Source organism: Ailuropoda melanoleuca, chromosome 13 (assembly GCF_002007445.2).
Source record: "Ailuropoda melanoleuca isolate Jingjing chromosome 13, ASM200744v2, whole genome shotgun sequence".
In the NCBI taxonomy this organism is placed as follows: Eukaryota; Metazoa; Chordata; class Mammalia; order Carnivora; family Ursidae; genus Ailuropoda; species Ailuropoda melanoleuca.
The window spans coordinates 46,052,663-46,072,542 of NC_048230.1; the positions used below are offsets into that span (position 1 = coordinate 46,052,663).

The 19,880-nt window shown below is 64.9% G+C and overlaps 2 protein-coding genes across 2 annotated transcripts in view; both read right to left on the bottom strand.

The window, feature by feature from the left end:
• COL9A3 (collagen type IX alpha 3 chain) overlaps positions 1 to 8,774 on the bottom strand; it is a 21,515-nt gene extending 12,741 nt beyond the window's left edge. The window contains exons 1-15 of the mRNA XM_034641566.1: positions 8,167 to 8,774; positions 7,034 to 7,069; positions 6,391 to 6,462; positions 5,728 to 5,781; positions 4,950 to 4,985; positions 4,667 to 4,690; positions 4,384 to 4,437; positions 4,005 to 4,058; positions 3,612 to 3,653; positions 2,503 to 2,559; positions 2,080 to 2,133; positions 1,504 to 1,557; positions 1,167 to 1,220; positions 869 to 922; positions 410 to 463 (exon numbers count right to left, since the gene is read on the bottom strand). Of these exons, the coding sequence (XP_034497457.1) occupies positions 410 to 463; positions 869 to 922; positions 1,167 to 1,220; positions 1,504 to 1,557; positions 2,080 to 2,133; positions 2,503 to 2,559; positions 3,612 to 3,653; positions 4,005 to 4,058; positions 4,384 to 4,437; positions 4,667 to 4,690; positions 4,950 to 4,985; positions 5,728 to 5,781; positions 6,391 to 6,462; positions 7,034 to 7,069; positions 8,167 to 8,604 (1,137 nt within the window). The 5' untranslated portion in view covers positions 8,605 to 8,774. The remainder of the gene's footprint in view (positions 1 to 409; positions 464 to 868; positions 923 to 1,166; positions 1,221 to 1,503; positions 1,558 to 2,079; positions 2,134 to 2,502; positions 2,560 to 3,611; positions 3,654 to 4,004; positions 4,059 to 4,383; positions 4,438 to 4,666; positions 4,691 to 4,949; positions 4,986 to 5,727; positions 5,782 to 6,390; positions 6,463 to 7,033; positions 7,070 to 8,166) is intronic.
• Positions 8,775 to 12,083: 3,309 nt separating this feature from the next.
• OGFR (opioid growth factor receptor) lies at positions 12,084 to 19,873 on the bottom strand. Its single transcript, XM_034639976.1, has 8 exons — positions 19,854 to 19,873; positions 17,250 to 17,318; positions 16,864 to 16,916; positions 16,563 to 16,641; positions 15,608 to 15,686; positions 14,654 to 14,720; positions 13,959 to 14,107; positions 12,084 to 13,345 (listed from the first exon to the last, which is right to left on the bottom strand). The coding sequence occupies exons 3-8, from the start codon at positions 16,894 to 16,896 to the stop codon at positions 12,394 to 12,396; spliced, it is 1,359 nt and encodes a 452-aa protein (XP_034495867.1). The 5' UTR covers positions 16,897 to 16,916; positions 17,250 to 17,318; positions 19,854 to 19,873; the 3' UTR covers positions 12,084 to 12,393.
• Between the last annotated feature and the right edge of the window lie 7 nt (positions 19,874 to 19,880).

Consider the following 19,880-nt stretch of genomic DNA (forward strand, 5'->3'; position numbering starts at 1 on the left):
GCTCAGTCCAGGGGATGACGAGGCCGCTGTGGAGGTGACCGCGGACAAACGCCGGCTTGGGGATGGTCACCTCGTTGCTTGATCATCTCTCACCTCATGTTCACTTGCTCAACCCGAGAGACGTTTTCTCTGCTATCCCTTTTCACAGCCGGGCAACCCTGGCCCCAGGTCCAGCACGGTCCAGGGCGTCCGGCTGGCTGCATGTCAGCCTCTGGACACGAGCTCGTTAGCGCCCCAGGAGAGCTGCCCGGGACCCTCACAGGCCAGGCCCAGCTGCTGTCCAGTGATGCACCCCCCAGGAAAGGGCAGGCCCCCCACCCCTGGCACGTGCTGTCTGGGTGTCCTACCCCACCCCCCAGATCAGGTTCTTTGGAGGAAGGACCCAGAGAAGCAAGGTTCTGTTACTTACAAGGTCACCCTTGGGGCCGCGGAAACCCTCTGGGCCCCTCTCGCCTCTGTCACCCTGAAACGACGGGAGGGTGGGTGGTACAAAAAGTTAACAACCTGAGAAGGTGGGAGAGCGGGACTGAGGGGAGACGGCCAGGCTTGGCGCTGGAAGTGGCCGGAGGTGGCAGGACGGGTGCTGCTGAGGGTCACAGAGGCCAGAGGGCGCCGACCACATGTCACGCGTGTCCAGAGAGAAGAGGACCAATGTCCCACCAAGAACAGAGTCTTCTGGTAAACTCAACTCCCCCCCAGGGGTGCCCAGGGGTATGTGACCGTGAGAGGACTCAGCCCCAGGAAGGGCCAGCACAGCGCAGCCCGTGGCACTGGGGGAGGCAGCTGAGTGAGGAGGAGGGGGAGGGGGAAGGTGACGGAGAGCCTAGGCCTGCACGAGGCTGCCCTCCACTCCCGGGTGCACACGTACCACTTTCCCGGGGGCTCCTGGGATCCCTGGTGGTCCTCGGAATCCAATGGGACCCTGTGAAGGAGAGCGGGGGACCTGGGCCTCTCGTCCGAAGCCCGGCCAGCTTCCCCCAGAGGACCTGGCTCCATCCAGAGCGATCCTGCCTCCAGCAGCCCCTCCCCACTGGCCACCCAGTGATCCCAAACCCTCCCTCCTCCCCCATTTTCCAGGGCCTCCTCTCCAGCTCCCCACCAGCCCCACCCCACCTGGGGGTGGCCTCCTACAGCAGCCTGGGCTGACCTGGGGGTGGCTGACTTACCCGATCCCCTGGGGGTCCAGCCGGCCCCGGCAGGCCTCGAAGTCCCCGAGGCCCCTGTGAAGAGAGAGCTGGAAAGGCCTGGGCCAGCAGCCTATCCCCACCCCCCTTGGGACTGCACAGGCCCCTGGGAGCCCTATGGTCTTCCTAGAAGCTCCTGACCTCAGGCCTGGCCTGGGAGGGGGAGGGGCCCCAGGCCCTGGGACTTGCGGCCCGGCAGAGGCAGGACCCGGCCTGGTTCCCTGCGTGGGTACCTGGTGGACCGTCCCCTGCAGCCCTATGTGTCCAAGGGGCTCCGATCCCACCTCCTCACCCCTGTCCAGCCCCTACCCCTCCTCACCTGCAGCCCCACAGTGCCTGGGATGCCCGCGGGCCCAGGGGGGCCAGGATCACCCTGCAGTGGAGGTAGACGGGTATGAGCTGGGTCAGCCCGAGCTCTCGCAGCCCCTCTCCGAGCCCGTGCCGTGCCATGGGGGCCGTCGCCCTCTTCACAGCTGAACCTCTGTCACTCGGGGGTCCTGGCCTTCCTCCAGAGAGTGGGGCCCCAGCTTTCCCAGACGCCTCTGGCTCGCTGGCAGGGGCCCTTCCGCCACCCATGTGGTGACCTCACCAGCTAGAGATGTACCCAGCCTCACCTGAACCCACCCTCCACGGGCAGAGGCCACAGGGGGCGGGTGGGGGGCCTCCAGGAGACACTTCTCCAGCCACCGGGGGGGGCCCGCCTGAGCTCAGGGAACTTCATGTGAGACCAGGAAGGTGGACAGACCCTGCCCCAGATCACCTGGCTCTGACCAGCGTGCACAGCGCGTCCCAGATGCAGCCCGCACTCCCTCACCCACCACCCGTAGGGCCCCAGTCGACCCCCCAAGCCAAGTGCCCTTCCCTCCCTGCCACCACCCCCGGGGCCCGCGTTCACCTTCTCGCCGTCCTTTCCGACCTCTCCTTGCTCCCCTTTGTAGCCGGTGGGCCCCTGAAAGCCAGTGGGGGGCGAGGAGTCACAACCCACCCCCAGCGGCCCAGACAGAGGCCTGCATGGCCACCCGCCCAGGTGGGTAAACTGAGGCCTGGTCAAGAGGGGTGGGGCCTCCCCGTCCTGGTGGCCACACCAGTGCCCAGCAGTTACCACTGTGGAATGGGGGATGGGGACAGAGTGTGGCCCCCAGGCTGGGCTGGAAGTCAGCCCTCCTTTCTTCTTGCAAAAACCAGGGCAGACTTTCTGAACCCTGTGTCCTCCCGCAGCTCCCCTCTAGATCTCGACACCCACGTTGGACCAGGCTGTTTCCTCCTGTGGGGTGTGGAGGTGGGCTCGGGTCTCAGTCACCCTGTAGCCGCTGCTCACCTTGAACCCTGGCATTCCTGGGGGGCCGGGAGGGCCTGGGGGGCAGATGGCCGGGCACTGTTGGAAAACACAGTGGTCAGAGCCCCGCAGACAGCCCGGCACCTGACAGAGTTCCGCACCCAGGGGCCCGGAGATGGGCCATTCTGCCGAGCGAGGAGGACCTCAGGCCGCACCAGGGCCTCCTGGGACCCCCAGGCCTCATTCCACGTGGCTGTGGGGTGCTGGGAGGTGCTGCACAGAGCCAGCCCTCAGCTGCCTGGCCTCCCACGGCCCCCTGCTCAGACCTGGCTCCCCTTTCTCAGCGGACATTTAGCAATGGTGGCTGCTGGCTCCAGAAAGGGGCCTGAGTGCCGTGTTGCCTGCGGCAGATTTCAGGCTTGGCCTCTCCTCCGTGCACAGGTGTATCTTGGACAGGTGTCCTGCAGGCTCGGACGGGATGCTCCATGCCCAGGGATGGCTCTGGGTTTTCTAGGTCATTCCACAGTAATCTGGCACAGAGGCAGTGCCATCGATCTCCGCCCTCGCTGCTCCTGCCTGGCCATTGCCAGGGGCCTGGCCATTCTCCTGATTCTGGAAGATCCCTAAACCCTCCCTCTGCGACCCCAACTGGTCAAGCACTCTGGACAGGGGGTGCGGCTGGTGTCCTTCGGAAGCACAAGGCCTCTGCACGCCAGCCGGATGCTGACCCTTCCGGTAACGGCTGCACACGGCGGAGGAAGACCGGGGCCCCCCCGACGCTGCTCCTGTGTGTCCATGACTGACAAAGCTCAAAGACGAGCAGAGAAGTGAGTCCCAGGCACTAGTCCAGAGCCTTCTGTGCTGGGGAGACACTGTGTCGGTGCCACTCAGGGCCGCAGACACTGGCCACACGTGGCTGAGCACTCAGAACGTGGCTGCACCACGGAGGGGCTGGCGGGTTTACAATGCGATCTCGCTCAGCTCAGATCCGTGCTGCTGTGTGGCCAGGGCGCGGGGAGGCTGTGCCCAGAGCTGGCAGCACCCGCACGGCCCCACCCCTGCCCTCCTGCAGGTGGCGGACAGGCCACGCTCCGCACGGGCCCCCGAGGGTCCCACCCCAGCCCCCTCCACACATGGCCGCGAGTGCCTACCTGAAGGTCAGTGGCGCCTTCAGGGAGGACCCCAGGGTGACCCTGGAACACAGACAGCTGACTCTGTCACTGCCCTCCCCTCCCTCCCTGCCGCCCACCCCTACAGGCCTGCCGGGGGCTCAGGCCCTGCCTCCCTGCAGTGGCCGGTGCTGGGCACCAACAAGGACAGAGAGCCGCTGCCTTTGGCTGGAGTGGCCACTGGGCCCGAGCCCCACCCATCCACACGCCAGCTGACCCGGCCGCGGCCCTGGGCCGCTCGCACGTCTGGGAAGAGGACGGGAGTCCTCACGGGCATGGATTCGGGGCTGGGGGCCCCGGGGGGACAGGACAGTCAAGCCCACCGTGCCTGGCACTCCACCCGAGAAGCTCTGGGGCCCCCTGCCCAGTACTCACGGGGGGTCCAGGAGGCCCCGGGGGGCCAGGGAGGCCTGGTAGTCCGGAGGGTCCCTGGGGGGCGGATTACATCGTTAGCTGGAGGTGACCAGCTCCTTCCAGAGAGAAGCCTCCCTCCCTGTGCCCTTATGGGGACGCCCCGCTGTGCCTGCCTTCCCCCACCCTGGCCTTGTGCTAGTGTCCACAGTGGATCCCAAGGCCTAGTTTGTCTTTGTCCCTGAAGGTCAGTCAGGGCTTCTATCAAGACCACAAAGAAAGGAAAGGGGGGGAGGAGGGGAAGGAGACAAGGTGCACAAAGGCCTTGGTGGCTGGATTGGGGGTGTCCTGACAGGCAGGGCCCCTGCTCTGAGCAGTGGGGGAAGGTCGGGCAGCCACTCACCGGGGGGCCCCGGAGGCCCACTCCACCTGGGACGCCACTCTCTCCTGCCTCTCCCTGGGCGGGGGGGTAAAGAAGTGAGACACGGGGGTCTGTACCCACAGAGCTCTGAGGACCCCCACACAGCCCTGGTCTGCCCCCTCTGAAGGGACAGGAACCCGGCAGTCGGTCAGGTCAATGTCCCTGAGGAGGCCCACCCCCGCCCCGGTTTGGGACCTGGCGGCCAGCCTGGCTCTGAGTGTGGTGGGCATGCTGGGTGGGGGACACAAGGGTGGTCAGTACTCACGGGGGGTCCAGGGAGGCCTTTGCCCTGTAATGCCAAGCACCGGGTCAGAACTTGCTGGGGACAGGACGGGTTTGCCTGCCACCTCACCCCTTCTCCAAAGACAGGTGGGTCGCAGGAGGGAAGCACCTCGGAGGGGAGCGTGGGGTGCAGGAGACCTGCCCCAGGGGAGAGACGGCAAGGCCCAGGAGCCAGCCCAGCAGACAAGGGGGCTGGACACTGCCTCCCAGAGCTGCCGGAGGGCACCCCACCCTGGTCAGTCCCGCTGTAGGTAAGCGATACTTACCCCCAGCCCGGGAGGCCCCGGGGGTCCCAGACTTCCCTGAAGAAGGAAACCGGGATGTCAGGAGCGGGCTGGGCCCAGGCTCTCAGGTCTCTGAGAGCAAACCTGTTCCCCTCCCTCCCTGATTCTGAAGCGGGGGTGGGGGTGGGGGTGGTCTCTGTTTTACAGAAGACTGAGGCCCAGGGGGGACCCCGGATGCCCCAGGGGCCCGGGACAGTTCTTTTGCCAACAATCCTGCTGAGGAAAATCCAGACGCTGTTGGAAGTGGGCGCAGAAAGCAGCACAGGGCAGGCAGTCCAGGCCAGCAGGAAGGCCTGGCACCAGGGCTCCCTGAGCCCCACAGAAGGGCCCCATGCCTGGCTCTGGTTCCTGAGAGCTCTGGCCGCAGCCCACAGTAGGGAGCCCGGGACCCCAGGCTGCCAGGGCTTCCTGCTGCCTGCGTCCGGGAGACACGGTCCTGGCACTGGAGGTGCCTGCCCCCAGGGGTTCCTACAGAAAGTCTGCAGCTGCCCCCTCTTCCCAAGAGGACATGGCGCAGAAGGCCGGTCATCCCCCAGCCTGGTCTGAACTCCGAGGACAACCATGACCAGAGGCCAAGGTGGGAGGCGGTGGGGTGGCCACTGGTCACTCTGTGCCCACCTGCCCTTCTGCCCCCTCCGCCTCCCCACGGACTTGGGGCCCAACAGCACCGCCAGCCTTGTGGACAGAGTACACTCAGCCTGGCCGGCCAGCCGGGGACCTCCCTCCCCAGCAGAACCCACGCACGCGGGGCACCACTGACCCGCTCTCCAGGCGCGCCCTTGGGGCCGGGGGGTCCATCCTGCCCTGTCAGACCCTGGGGAGAGAGGCAGAGGGAGGGCTCGAGGGGCCCCACAGAGGGCACTTTCCTAACTGAAACGGGTCCAGAGGCTGAGAAGGGCCTTGCGTGGGGCCCCTTCCGCTCCAGCCCACCTGCCGTCCACCTGGATTGCCCGAGGCCCCAGGGGAGTGAGGAGCTGGTGGGTCCAGCAGGCCGGGGAGCGCACTTCTCAGAGCCCTGCTCTGGCCCCCACAAAGCCCCAGTGGTCGGCGGTCCGTGGTCGTGGGGCCAGCCTGGAGCCCTGAGGACCCATTCGGCCCGCCAGGGGCTCAGAGGGGCCCAGATAAGGGGCGTCTGTCCCCAGATAAGGAAGAGCCGGCAGCATTTTCACCCCGGCTGCTGTGGGCTGGCTCTGTCCTTGTCAGCCGCTATGGCCAGGCGCTAAAGGGTCTGGGCTGAAGGCCAACGGACCCCTGCTGGGGGACATCCGGAGGCTCTCCTGGGACAGAGCAGGCACAGCAGGGATGGCAATTAAACTTGACTTCAGGGACCAAACCCTGACAGGTCCAAGCCCAGAGGGGAGTGGAGGGGCTCAGAAGACGGGGCTCTCAGGAGGGGAGAGGGGGAAGGGGCAGGCACACTCACGTCCACGCCAGGCAGTCCCGGCAGCCCGGCCTCTCCTGGTTTCCCTGGTTTCCCTGGGGCCCCTTTTGGTCCCTGGAGGAAGGGGGTGGGGGTGGGGGATGAGCAGAGGCGTGACAGCAGGTCCCACCCAGAATCGTGGCCTTCACCAATAAGAGAAGGGCTGTCCAGCTGGGGCACAACCCAGCAACTAGAGATTGGCCCCTGTCCACCAGAGGCCCGGCCCTGCCTGCTCCCTGCAGAACCACCCCCCCGCCCACCATGGGCCCCAGCAGGCTGCCCTCTCCAGCTGCCCCCCCTTACTCAATCACACCTGTAGGACATTCACCTGGATGCTTTGCTCACCTGATGCTTTGGCTGCCCCAGCTAAGGGCCAGTGGGTCCCTCTGTGGTACTGCCAGCATGCCCCAGGACCCTCTCACTGAGGGACCTGGCCTGCCTGGCACAAAGAGAGCTTCCAAGCCAGACCCTGCCCGGAGACACACTGAATTCCACACACCCCCTCCCACCTGCTTCCTGGCCAGGCCCCTGCTCTGAGCCCTTGGAGGCCTCCTGCCTGGCAGACAACCCAGGGGTGGTGGGAAGGGGTGTCAATGACCCCTCTGTTCTAGGTCCACCCCTCCCCTCACTGGAGCTGGACACTCACCGGGGACCCGGGCAGACCAGGAGGCCCAACTTCTCCCTGCAGAGGGGAAGACACCCGCATGTGAGGAGCATCTCCTGAAAGCCCAGCCCCAAGTGATGACCCGGGAGCACCCCCACCTCACCCACATCTAGGGGGCACCTTCCCTCTGGGGTCAGGCGCAGAGGCTGGAGCTGGGGAGAGCAGGGAGCTGACAGCTGGGGCTCAGCCCCTGCAGGCCCCCCCCCACCAGCCCAAGAAGCTTCAGGAGGTGGGCTGTGGGCACTGGGACGCCTCCTGCCCCCACCTGATTCAGGGCGTCAGACCCCAGACTCGCAGAGGCCCGAGGAGGCGCCCCCGTTCCCCTGTGACACCCTTTAACTGAGGCTTGCAGGCCAGGTTTTTAAGGGGAAGCCTCCCCAGAAGGAAGGACTCAACTCCCGTCAGCCTGGGAGCCCTGGGGGGCCAGGGCCAGCCCTGGTGGTGGGGTGCAGCCCTGGGCCGTCCCGCCCCTCCCTGCCCCCACCCTGCAGGGCTGTCTCTGAGCACCCTGTGGGTCGGGGTTGGCCAGGGTCGGGGTGGGTGGGAGACTCGGGGCCATCCAGGGCCTGCGGGACTCAGAGAGAGTCTGAGGACTGGTCGAGGGGGGCTCCTGCAGTACATTACGGGTGACGAGAGGTTGGCAGGCCCCTGTCTTTCATGGAGGCGGCTGGACTGGGGGCTCGCCCCAGACAGTCGGGGGGAGGCAGTCTGCAGGATTGGGCCACACTTGACCTGGGACACCCACGGAGGACGCTGTCTCTGGGACAGAGCCAGCTCCCAAGTCCCCTCCAAAGCTGGCTCCAGCCCTGTAGCCACCTCCACCAAGACGCAGAGGGACAGGCCCTGCACCCCCACCACCGTGGGCCCCTCTGGGGACCTGCAGACACACCCTTCAGTGCCCACAGTTCCAGTCCGAGGGCTACCGTGTGGTGCCCCCGCCCCCTGCTGTGGGGTGAACCCCGAGCAGGAACCCTTTCACATCCCGTACCCCACTTTGCCCCAGCCCTGGGAAGTGGGGCTTGGTTTTGTCTCCATCAGGTCTGGGGGCTCAGGGAAGTTGGGGCTGGACTAGAACCCCACCGAACCCTCCCCGGCCCCTCCCGCCCCCAACTCACATCAATGCCATCCTTGCCCGGCTTCCCAGGTGGCCCTTGGGGGCCAGGGGGGCCTTGAGGTCCCACTTTCTGAAATGGAGAAACGTCGTTATGCAGCCGTGCCTTCCCACCCTCTCCCGTGGGGCAGGTCCCCCTGGTCGGCCTCGGGTCAGCCCAACAGTGTCCCCTCCTCCTGGGCCCAGAGCGGCTCTGGAGCCTGGCTCCTGGGGGCCCCCCCAACCCAAGCCTGCCTTGGAGACCCCCCCCCAAGCCTCGAGCCAGCGGTATCTGCTGCCTCCATCCTCGGGCCGGGAGGGGCTGTGCCACGGCCCCACGGGAGCCTTGGGGAACAAAGGCGACATTGTGCCTCCCTGGTGGCGGCGCGGCCCTGGCAGCGGCCGACCCGGCCAGGCGAGGACAGGGCAACGTCCTGGGCTCATCCACGAGGTGTCTCGGCATCCGCGGGGGCTCGGTGGGGCGCCCAGAATCGGCCCCACGGCGAGACGGGCCACGGGCTTCAGGGCTGCGCCGGGTCTCCAAGCGTCCTTGAGTTCCAGGCTCACTCGCGGGCCCAGGGTGGCTGGCGGGGGTGGGGGGGTGGTCGTCCCCCGCCCCGCGGTTCGACGCCCCATCTCAGAGCCCCGGGCTCCCACCGTGGCCGCCGCTGGCTGTTCTCCGGTGCGAGCCCAGCGTGCCGCTCCAGCCCGCGCTCACCTGCACCTCGCTCTTGGCCGCGGCCAGGAGCTGCCCGAGCAGGAGCAGGACCAGCGTGGGGGCTCCGGCCATGGCTGCACTCGCGCTCTGAGCGGCGCCGGCGGTGGCGGCCTGGGCTCTGGGCGGCGGGCGGGGCGGGCGGTGGGCCGGGTGCCAGTTCCCGCCCCGCCGGCGAGGCACAAGCCCCCCATTCAGCAGGGCCCACCTGGGGCTTCCGCACCGCCCCACGCCTCCCCACCGAGCGGCGGGAAAGAAAGAAACCAGTGGCGCTTTTGGCCAGCCTCTGAGTTAAAATTAACCCCGAGTCTGATGAGCTACACACATACACCTTTTAGCAAAAAAGAAAGACGCTCTTTTCTCCGCTTGCTCCTCAACCTGGGTGTGGAGAGGGGAACAATCCCCCATTGAAGGGTTCCTTTGGAGAAGGGGCAGCCCCAGCCCTAGAAACAGGGGGACATCCCTCGGGTCCTGAGTGGGACTGAGGCTACCAAGGCCCAGGAAGACCCCCACAGAGGGGGAGCATCCCCGTGCCAGGGGCCAGAGCAGGCCCACTACAGCCCTGGTCCCTGCTACCCTGTCCTGCCACGGGCTGAAGTCTAGGGCCATGCCTGCTGGGCTGGACACCTCCTATTCCCAGGGTCCTTACCCCAGACTTCAGCTATCCCGAGTGGTCCATCCACGTCATCCAGCACCGGCCAAGGCCAGGCTCTTCTCTGGCACTCCCACCCCGAGAGCGCGAAGCGGTGGTGCTGGCGGAGGAAGGGGGGTCTGAGCAAAGCTGGGGACGGACACGAACTCTAAGGCTGGTGTTGGCTGTTCCTGCTTCTCACAAGCCTTGGGCAGCTCAGGGTGGCTGGATTTCGGCAAACCCTGCTTCACCCTGGGAAGGCATAGGAACAGCAGGGTGAGGGGCCTCACGTGCGAGGCCTCCATGGCCACCCTAGGGGACGCTCACAGATCCAGGTCACCAACAGGCGCACTGAATTTGCAGGATCTAAGTCCCACCCACAGCCGAGCATCGGAATGTTTAGAATTCCCTGGGAAATGCTGCCCTGGGATCCACAGTATGCTGTTACAGATTCGTTTTTTCTTTCTTTCTTTCTTTCTTTCTTTCTTTCTTTCTTTCTTTCTTTCTTTCTTTTTCTTTCTTTCTTTCTTTCTTTCTCTTTTTTTCTTTCTTTCTTCTTTCTTTCTTCTTTCTTTTCTTCTTTCTTCCTTTCTTTTTCTTTTTCTTCTCTTTCTGTCTCTAGTCAAGTACAACTGTGAGAGGTGGGGAAAGAGTGAAATACAGAGTTCAATTGATCTGTGACTGACTGAATGCCCTTTGGACCTGTCTGGATATGAACGTCATTTCTGCGGCTGGGAACTCAGGACTTCTGCGGTGCCGTGTGTTCACAGGGGACCAGTGGGTGGAACATGAAAAGGGTAGAGCGGGGAAGCAAACGGACTCAGCCTAGAACCTCAGCTCACCACAGGGTAGACTGGCCTGGCCACTCCCTCAGATGGGAAGGTGTGTGCGAATTCCATCCAGGAAGACCAAGCTCAGAAGCTCTTGTCCTCCAGCAGAGTTCGAGTCATCCCAGGACATCCACAGACAAGCCAGCCATTCCACCCCCACCCACAAGCCCACCACCTGGGGAGCAAGACTCTTCTTCCCCACCAATCCCCCCTCAGTCCCTCCTGCCTGGCCCCAGCACCCCACCTGTCCCCCCACCCCGCCCCCTGCTGGATCAGACTCAGAGGAAGCCCAGCTGGCCTTCACCTGGGTCAAGGAAGTGACCTGGTGTCTGAAACCGGCTCCACCCTTCACCCCAAACCTGTCCCTGGCTCCACACGGCCCCTCCCCCTGCAGAGCCGGCCCTGCCTCGAAGCTCAGCCCCAGTGGGTTAGAGCTGGAGGAGCCAGGGCCGACCTCACACTGGTACCTCCAGGCAAAACCACAGCATCATCCCCGTTTCAGGCCGTCACTCTCCCCCGAAGTCTGGGGGTCAGGAGGGCCAGCACTGCCCTCCAGTCCCTGGGTACCCACTGCTGGGGACAGGCACCCTCCCCCAGCGTTGCTCCAATGGTCTTTCCCTCGCACTCCGGGGTTCAAGCTTCTCCTTTGAACCTGTGCTCTGTAATGGTCTAGACTGAGGACTCTCACCACTAGGGGTTCAGCGGGACCCTGCTGAAGACTCAGTGTTGGATGCCCCACTCTCATCTTGGTGCCTTAGTTTCCCCTCTGTGGTAGAAACCCCATCACTGAGCCAAACTGGAGTTCAGGCACCGGGGGTCCTATCCCTCCGGCAGATGGGGGGTGAGGGTGCGGGGGGGAGAGTCAGCAGCATAGGACATAGCCCGCCCCAACTCCAGCACTGGGAACATTAACTCAGGGGCTTGCCCTCCCCCAAAATGACTTCCTGTCTGTCCACCCCTCCCGCCGGGACAGGAGCTCACCATTTCCCAAGAATGGAGCTCAAATCACAGCCAGGAACTCTCAGAGTGAGGTGGGTTCCTCCTCTTCCCCCCGGAAGAGCTGTGACCTCCATCACTTCATTTGTTCAAAGGCAAGTATGCAGCCCTCCGCAGTGCCCTCACGCTGTTGGTGCTGAGCAGAAACTCCAGTGTGTATGTGTGTGTATGCACGTGTGCACGGCTGGTGGGGGGGTCCTGGCCCAGAGGGGAAAGCCCGGCTGAGAGCCAACCGTGCCTGGAGGACAGGGAGGTGCACTCTGCCCATGCCAGGTTGGAGGGGTCAAGGGGGTTGAGGTGTGGAGGATTGCTGTGGCTGCCAGGGTAGGGACAGGGGACAGAGCCACAGGGATGGCCAGGGGAGCCGGCCTTGAGGCACAACACTGCACGCCAGATCTGGGTAGGCAAAGGCCCTATCTAGACCCAGGGCACTCCCAAACCGCGGCTCCTCCCACTCGGCCCACCCAAGGGGACTGTGCATGGGTCCCAGGCTTACTCCTAAACCAGTGACAAAAGGCAGCCACTGGACCAAGTGCCCAGCTCGACAGGCCCCAGGAGGCCATGTGGTCAGGGTGCTGGGACAGACGCATGTGTCCAGGGGACTGCAGTCTGCTGTTTCCACAGGTGCTTACACTGGCCAGGTGGTCCTGCAGCGGGGCTAGGCCCCTCCGCACCCAAAGGGAGGAAGCCCAGCAGGCAGCACTGCTCGTGACACCAGCCCCTCTCCCGGACCCTGGTCACCCACAGGGCTGCTGGCCACGCGCAAACGCTCAAAGTCAAATCAGTTTATTCAGAAAAGGCCTCGCACCAGACTAAGAAAATGAACCCCCAGACCCTTGGGGCGAATTTACAAAGACGGGCAGGGGGCGGGGCACAGAAGAGGGAGGCGGGGCGTGAGTTGGAGGTAAGGATTCTGAAGCCCCGGACCTTCCAGCAGCTGCGGTGGCCACTGCAGTGCCCACCGGGGAGAGGCCAGTACTGCATGGTGCTGAGAACAGCTGGCAACGGGGCTCCCCAGACCTGTGGCCGGGCCGGGATGCCCAGGGGTACCGGCTTCCCTTAAGGCTTTCTGGGTTTGGCCTACGGCCCCACCTCAGCTTCCTTATCTACCCACAGTTCTGCGGTGGCTGGGGTCCCAGGGGCAGCCTGCTCCAGCCCTGCCCAACCTTCTGCTTCCTCCACCCCATTCTCACCCTCTCTGGCTCCAGGGCACCCCGGGGCGGCACGGTGCGGGGCGGAGGCTGGCCTCTTGGTCCCACCGTCCCCACCATCGCCACCCACCGAAGCACCATCCTCCGGGCCCTGGTCCACCTTCCTTCTCTTCCTCACCTCCTCGGCCACCTTGGCCCCCGGGGGCTGGGGGCAGGGCGGCTCGGCCTCCCCCGGGGCCTGGCTGCCCAATTCCTGGGACCCGCCACCGCCACCGAGGCTGCTCTGGCTGAGGGCGCAGCCCTCCAGGTTCAGAGCGATTTTCTCCACATCCGAGGCGCTCTGGGCGCCCGGCTCCCCGGGGGCCTGCTCCCGCCGGTTGGCCTCCAGCTTCCTCTTCTTACTCTCCTTGGGGCTCGGGGACTCCCGGTCCTCCTCCCCGCAGCCCTCCGCCTCCCCTCCCTGGTCCCTCGCCAGAGGGCCCGGCGGCGGCGGGGGACCCCCGGCCCCGCCCGGCCCGCAGGTCTGTTCCCGAGGCGCCGGCCTGGAGGAGGGGGTCCCCGGGGCTCCCCTCGCCCTGGGCCGGCGCGGGCGGGCGGGCAGGGGCGGCCGCCGCCGGCGCAGCTTGTCGTGGGGCCCCCAGACGAACTTGCGCCGCGGCCGGAAGTGCTCCCAGGCGAAGCGCAGCAGCTGGCGGCGCTGGCGCGGGCAGCGCACGGTGAACACGAAGTAGTCGAGCGCGCTCTGGCGCACGGCCGGCAGCTCCCGGCGCACCAGCGTCTCCTCCAGGAAGAAGCGCGCCAGCGGCGCCTGGTAGTGCTCCAGGCCCAGCTCGCCCAGGGACTTGAGGATGCGCGTGATGCGGAGGTTGTTGTGGCTGTGCCTGCGGCGGGGGCAAGCGGGGGCGGGGGGCGCTGGCGGTGGCGCGGCCGCCCTCCTCCTCCCGGCTGGCCCCCCTGCAGCCTCCGCCCCGCCCTCTCACCCCCAGCCCTGGGGAAAGTGGCCTGTGGGCCCAGATGGTGCGGAAGGGGGCTGTGATGTATCTTCTAGAAGGGTGCCGTCCCCGTGGCCCCGTGCCCCCCCCTCCCCGAGCCCAGCCGCGGCATGGCCGGCGGAGAGCTGGAGGGGACCCTCTAGGGCACGGGGCCTCGCACAGGCGCCTGTTACCCACGTGCAGGGCTGATTCACCCCCTGCGCTTCCTACCCACCCGGCGCTTCTCAACAGGGGGAGGGGCCTTGTGCCTGCAAAGCTCACTGAGCTGTGGGCAACCTGACCCATGCCCAGGTGCATGCTGGGGCACAGCTCGTGAGACTGACTGGTAGGACTTTCTTTAGGTTCTCACACCCCACCCTGTAAACAGGGTGCTTAGAGCCTTAGTCACTTGCTCGAGCACCCCTGGAGTCCCTCCTCCCCCAAAGTGCTCCCCCACACCTGCCCGAAACCTAGCACAGCCCCCATCCTCCTCACTGGGGGTGGGGTGAGGGTCACTCCTTACCAGTTGAGGTTCTGGAAGCGCTTCTGGTAGTTCTGTGCTCGGCACACCTGCCCGGTGTCTCGGTCCTCCAGCTGGATCCCATAGAACCCCAGCATGAGCTCGTAGGCCTGGACGAACCGCTCCCTCACCTCCTCGGAGCTTTTAAATGCCTGGAACACAGCCCCCGAGGCCAGTGGGGAGCTCAGTGGCCATCACCAGCGCATGGGGCTGGCCGACACCTCCCTCAGCCCCGGGTTCATCTAGTGGCCTGGACTCAGCCTTCTGGGTGAAGTGACAGAGGGCAGGAGTCCAGAGACGAATCTGTACAGTGACTCCTCTCCGAGCTGCTACAAGGTCTCAGCGGGGCCTGATGCATCTACTTTAACCCCCAGAGGAATCCTGCCAGCCCCCGGGGACAGCTCAGGGGGCTCCCAGGGCTGAGCATATGGCAGGAAACACACACTGTCTCCTCGGCTCCCCAGACCCTCACATCCCTCCAAGTGTCCTGTTCCAGCGCAAAGCAGGTGTGAAGAAGCCCCGGTCACCATGACTCTGCTCACAGCCCTGGCCCTGGGCTCCCCGACTTGAGGCAAACTGCCAAAGAAAATCAGATTTCTCTAGAAGCCCGTGGGGAGCACCAGGGGACAGAGGCAAGGACCCATTTGGAGGGAAGAGGCTCCCAGGGCAGGGACAGCTTCCCAGCCTGTACAGCTCACCTCGACCTCCCGGAGCGTGAGGGGCTTGGCGTGCCAGTTCACTCCAGGTTCGCGCAGAGGGAAGAGCCTGTGGGAGAGGACGCGGCACGGGTCCCCCATCCGCGGCAAACACGGGCTCCCAGGCGCGGGGCACGCGCTCACCAGCCTCTCGGGGTTCAGAGCTCAACTCCAGGAGTGCCTGGCTGGATGAACCTGTGTTGTGGGCTGTCTCGAGTCGGAGCCAGGGGGCGAGGGCAGGAAAGTCAAGGGGGGCTGTTCTGGACCAGGGCACAGGGGAAGGGCACACGCAGCCACGGGAGGCTCAGCACGGGCGCTCAGCAGGGCGTTCCAGACTCTCCTCTTTATTTAAGATTTATTTATTTTTAGAGAGAGAAGGGAGCACGAGCGGGCAGGGGAAGGGGCAGAGGCAGAGGGAGAATGTCCTCCAGCAGACTGCCCGCTGAGCACAGAGCCCGACGTGGGGCTCGATCTCACGACCCTGAGATCACGACCTGAGCCAAAACCAAGAGTCGGACGCTCAACCGACCGAGCCACCCAGGCTCTTTATTCTTAGTTTTTTCTCTTGTCATTAATGCTGAGAGCTATTCCCCACGATGCTCTGTGCCCAGGAGAGGCCCCCAACATGCCATCTTCAAATGCACACTGTATTTGGGGGGAAATGTCAAGGGTCCCCAGGCAGCCACGCTGGCAAGGCCACTGTTAGAACCCGGCCACCCTGAGCATCGGAGGGGCTCTGCAGGGCCACACGGCCTCCTAGCACCGGGGACCCCGGGCAAGCCAGCCTGCGTGCTGCTCTTCCTGTCCTCCACGCCAGCGTTCAGCTCCCAGCCTCAGAGGCCCTGCACAGCTGCCGAACCCACAGACGGCAGGACAGCAGAGAGTGCAAAGCCAGCATCTGGAGAGGTGGGGGCCCCTGCTCTGTAAGCCCCCCCCTCCCCCGGCCCCACCACTCACCACTGGATGTAGGAGTGATTCTCTTCCAGGAGGTCATACTCTTCCCTCCAGTTCTGAAGAATGTCTTCAATGAAACAGCCTGGGGGCCCCATGGCGACAAGTCAGTGAGGAGCTGCTGGAAGCCCGCCCCCTCTCCTCTCCCTCCTTTCTTGAGGACCTCGGGGCTCAGAAGCTTGTATATGTCTCATGTGACCATAACCCCCCAACCAAAGCCCTTGATTTCTTTGCAGTCTGGACATGGGACCTCCACCGCCGACCGAGGGCAGACCCGGGTAAGAAGACCACACTGGGCTTGCCGGGTGGGAGGGCCCCGGAGGCCCCTCAGGAGAAAGACGTGGGGGTTCCAGACCCACACCTGTCTTTGCAGAAAGGTGGCCTCACCAGCCCCTCCAAACCACAGCCTGTCGGCTGGAACCTGACCTCCAACAGAGCCTCCAACAGAACCCACCCCACAGCCGGGGTCCTGGGGGGGGGGCTGCTGTGTCTGCAAAGGGCCAGACAGGGAGCGTTTGCGGCCACATGTCCTGTGCCTCGCTGTGGGGGGAAGGCAGCCGCAGACGATGTGTACGTGAACGGGTGGGTCCCGACAGGGTCCCCCTCACGGACACTGATAACTGAAGTTCATGTAACTTTCACTGCACAAAATAATATCGCACCTTGTTTTTTCCAACCATTTGAAAACGTCACAGTGATTCTTCCTTGTTCACTTACATATGCGGCTTTCCCGCTAAGGCAGGGAGCGGAGGGGTGCCCACGAAGCCACCCATATTCCCTGCCTGGCCCTTCACAGAAAACACGCTGCAGGTTGGGGGCCGGGGGTCCCCTCAGCGGCCTGAAGGGGGTGCCGTGGGGCTAGCTGAAAACCCGGGCCGACCAGCCGGTCCAGTGGACAGAAGCAGTCAGGTGGAGGGGAGACGGACGGGACAGAGCCGCGGGCAGCCCAGAAAGTGCGCACCGTTGGGCAGGAACCGGATCTCGTTCCTGTAGAAACTCAGGTTTGGCATGTCCCCGTTGCCATCCCGTTCTATCAAATCCTGAAGAGCCAGAGAAAGGTGCCTGTCAGAGCATCTCCAGAAATAGGCTGCCTCCAAGGGCCCCTCACACTAGAACGTTCCTGGGGGAGGGGGCGTCTGCTCTTGGGCCCACAAACCTCTGAGATGCTGAGGGCTGGTGAGGACCCCCCGTACCCAGCCTGGGCCCCTCACCCCGCTGGTGAGGACAGCCGCTCCCTCTGACCGCCACCTTCCCCTCCTCACCAGTGTGGGCCAGGGCTGGCAGGTCCCCATCATCTGCTCCTCCCGGGGGCTGCCTGAGACCAGGGTGCAGAGGGCAGGGATGAGGGCAACAGGAATGCCACCAGCACGGGCCCCTGCACGTGTGGCCTCGTGTGGATGGGCCTACTGGCTGATGCTGGCCCCGTGTTTTAAAGGTCAGGGCGCTGAGGCTCAGACAGCTGGCTCGCTGCGCCTGTCACCCGGCGATGAGTGGAAGGAGCAGCCATCAAGGCGGGACAGGGGACCTGGTTTGAGAACAGGGCTGACCGGACACACTGTCCGGATGGCTTCTCCGGGCGGAGGGTGGGAGGACTCCGACCCGGCCGGGCTGCCGAGGTGGGAGGGCGCCCCCGGCAGCTGCTACCTACCGGGTAATGGTGCCGGTACCTGCGTGTGTCCCGCACGGCTCGCCAGTTTCGGGACCCCAGCATCCTGGCCTGGGAAGAGAGGAGAGGGGATGAGAGCCCCACGGGAGACCCACCGGCAGGCAGGCCCCACCCCTAGCGAGCCCCCATCACAGTAAGGCCAGCAAGGACCTGGGTCAGCTATCAGCAAAACCAAAGGGGACGGGAGGGATTGGAGCGAGGCCGCCGCCTGCTGGGCCCCTGCTGCCCGCCCCAGCCCTCAGGACGCCCAGGCTGACCAGCACATTCTTGGGGGGCAGCACCCTCCCCCAGCTCTACATTTACTTCCTACTCCCATACTCGCTGGTTACTTCCACTCGGACCCCAGCCTTAGGACTTCCCCCCGGGGACCTACTCCACTGCCTCCTCTTTGCACTGTGCTCTAAGTTGTCACCAGGCTTGTGTCCCCAAAGGCAGCAGCCTCACAGCCCACAGCCCTGGGAGGGGCCCCAAACACTTGTCTGACAAAGAGATGAATGACCGAGGCCCAGGGAGCCAGTCCTGTGTCTGCCCAAGACCAGACCCTGCGTCTCCTGGCTTCCCGTCCTATGGGGGATCCTTCTCGGCAAGATGCGGAAGCTCCCGGCCGCCCCCCAACACCTACAGCCCCCCTCTCCACAGGCCAAGCACCCCGGGGTCCTGGGAAGGATGGAAGGTAACTGGCAACTAGGACACTAGGTAAATGCGGCTTGACCCATGCTGTCATAGCGTGGGAGGCATGAGCGAGGCTGTGCCGGGCTTGAGGTCTCACAGAAGCTGGGGAGGAGGAAGGGCCCCGGCAGATAATGCTCCTGGGCATGACAAGAGGGGACAGCTCAAGCCAGGGAAATACTTGGGTCCCTGGATCCTGGAAGGAGCAAAAGAACACTGGAAGGGGAGTCAGGAGGCCAGGCCTACCACGGTGTCCCCTGGTTCTGACTCCATCCCCACTCCCAAGATGCTCCAATGGTTCTGAGCTCCAGCGAGGATCGGGGGTGCCTCTCTGCCCGATTTATAGACCGGGGCAAGCCGGTAATGTTCTCGCCTACCAGCCAAGGGCCAGCGGAGAAACCAAAACTCAGCAGAAGCCGGCCCCGCCCACCTCCAGCTTCACTTTCTCCTCCTCCCTGGGGCCAGCCAGGTGCCTCCCCAGGTCAGCGCAAGAGGGCCAGCCCCGCAGGTGCACAGACGACACAGCCCAGGGCAGAGTACCAAAGAGCTGTACCGGGGTCAGTGTGGGGCAGCTGGGGAGTGCTATGGGGGGGCTAGGGGAAGGGAGGCCGCTAGGATTGTGGAGGGACAGAAGCTACAGACGGCCGAGGACTGTGGGCATCTCACAGGGTGGCCGGGTGCCAGGGCACTGCTTCAGGAGTAGTGCCCCTGAAGCCACGGCAAGGACAGCGTCCTCTCGCTCCATCCAAGTGGGCATCTGCCGCAGGAAAAGAGCCAGACTCCTGCCCTCTGACTCCACGCCCGTGACCCTGACCACGGCCCAGCCTACTTCCCCAAGAGCCTCATGCCTGCCCCAAACAGCATCGATGCGCTCAGGCTTCGGGCCTTCCTGACAGGTCCAGGAGCCCCTCGGGGTCCCTCTCACTGACCACTCCCAACACAGAGATAAACCCCAAACCAGGGCTCTCATCTGTTAGGGGGAGAATCCAATCCAGAGTCCCCGCAGCCTGGAAATGAGACACGCTGTGAACACACCATCCCCCAAAAGCGACAGCTACCATGCCGTGTCCTTCATAACACCTGGAACCCCAGCTGGAACCACCGTGCCTGCCCGGGGCAGGGTGAATTCCAGCCCCTGGTAAGGAAGAGTAACACTAGTAACAAAAGTAACCAGTGGTAACTGGATAAAATCGGTGGCAACAAAAGTAACCATGGTAATGACAAGTAACCAGCAGCGACAAAAGTAACTGCTGGTCAAGTAATCCCTAGTAACACAAGTGTCAGCTGCCCATGACAGCCAGCAGGGTCACCCCAGTGCGCTCCAGGTGCAGGCCTGGCTTGGACAAGTCATGGAAACGGAGCCTCCAAGGCCACCTCCAGGAAGGCGGGGCCCCGAGTGTGGGTGCTGCACCCCCGAAACAAAGGTGGGGGCGCGGCGCTCCCGGAGCAGCTGCAGGGCAGAATCAGGCAGCGCCAAGAGGCAGAGAGGCAGGCAGAAGCGTGGAGGGGCAGCACTGAGGCCTGGGATCTCCTCGGAGGACAGAGCCTGGGGCTGGGAGGTGACAGAGAGGGGAGCCAAGAATGTGCCCAGGGCATCCCCTTGAGGAAGTGTCAGCACAACACTGCGTTCTGGGGCCGCGGATCTGAGGGCGGCCCTGTGTCTCCCTGCAAGGTCCCCGGGCTGGGCCAGAGCTGGGAGGCGCAGGTCCCGGCAGATCTCAGGGTGCCCGAGGGTCTTGAGGGGGGCACGAGGAGGCCGTGGGCGGGGAAGAGGGCAACAGCTGCAGGGAGCGCCGGGCCCCAGGCCGGGTGTCCAGGCGGGGCGGCCTCCCCGGAGTGGGGCCTCACCCCCACCTCCCGGCGGCTCGGCAGGCCTGCCCGGGGGCGCGGGGACCCCAGCGCGCGTCGGGGCTGCACCTGGAGCGCTCCGGGCCGCGCCGCCCC

What these genes read in the sequence shown, in the direction of transcription:
- OGFR (XM_034639976.1), bottom strand. Translation starts at nt 16,896, where the DNA reads ATGATGGGGACCTGCCAGCCCTGGCCCACACTG. An exon ending in GATCCGGTTCCTGCCCAACG is followed by an intron (nt 15,687 to 16,562) that starts GTGCGCACTTTC and finishes TGGGGCCCCCAG; the next exon opens with GCTGTTTCATTGAAGACATT. An exon ending in TCACGCTCCGGGAGGTCGAG is followed by an intron (nt 14,108 to 14,653) that starts GTGAGCTGTACA and finishes GCTGTGTTCCAG; the next exon opens with GCATTTAAAAGCTCCGAGGA.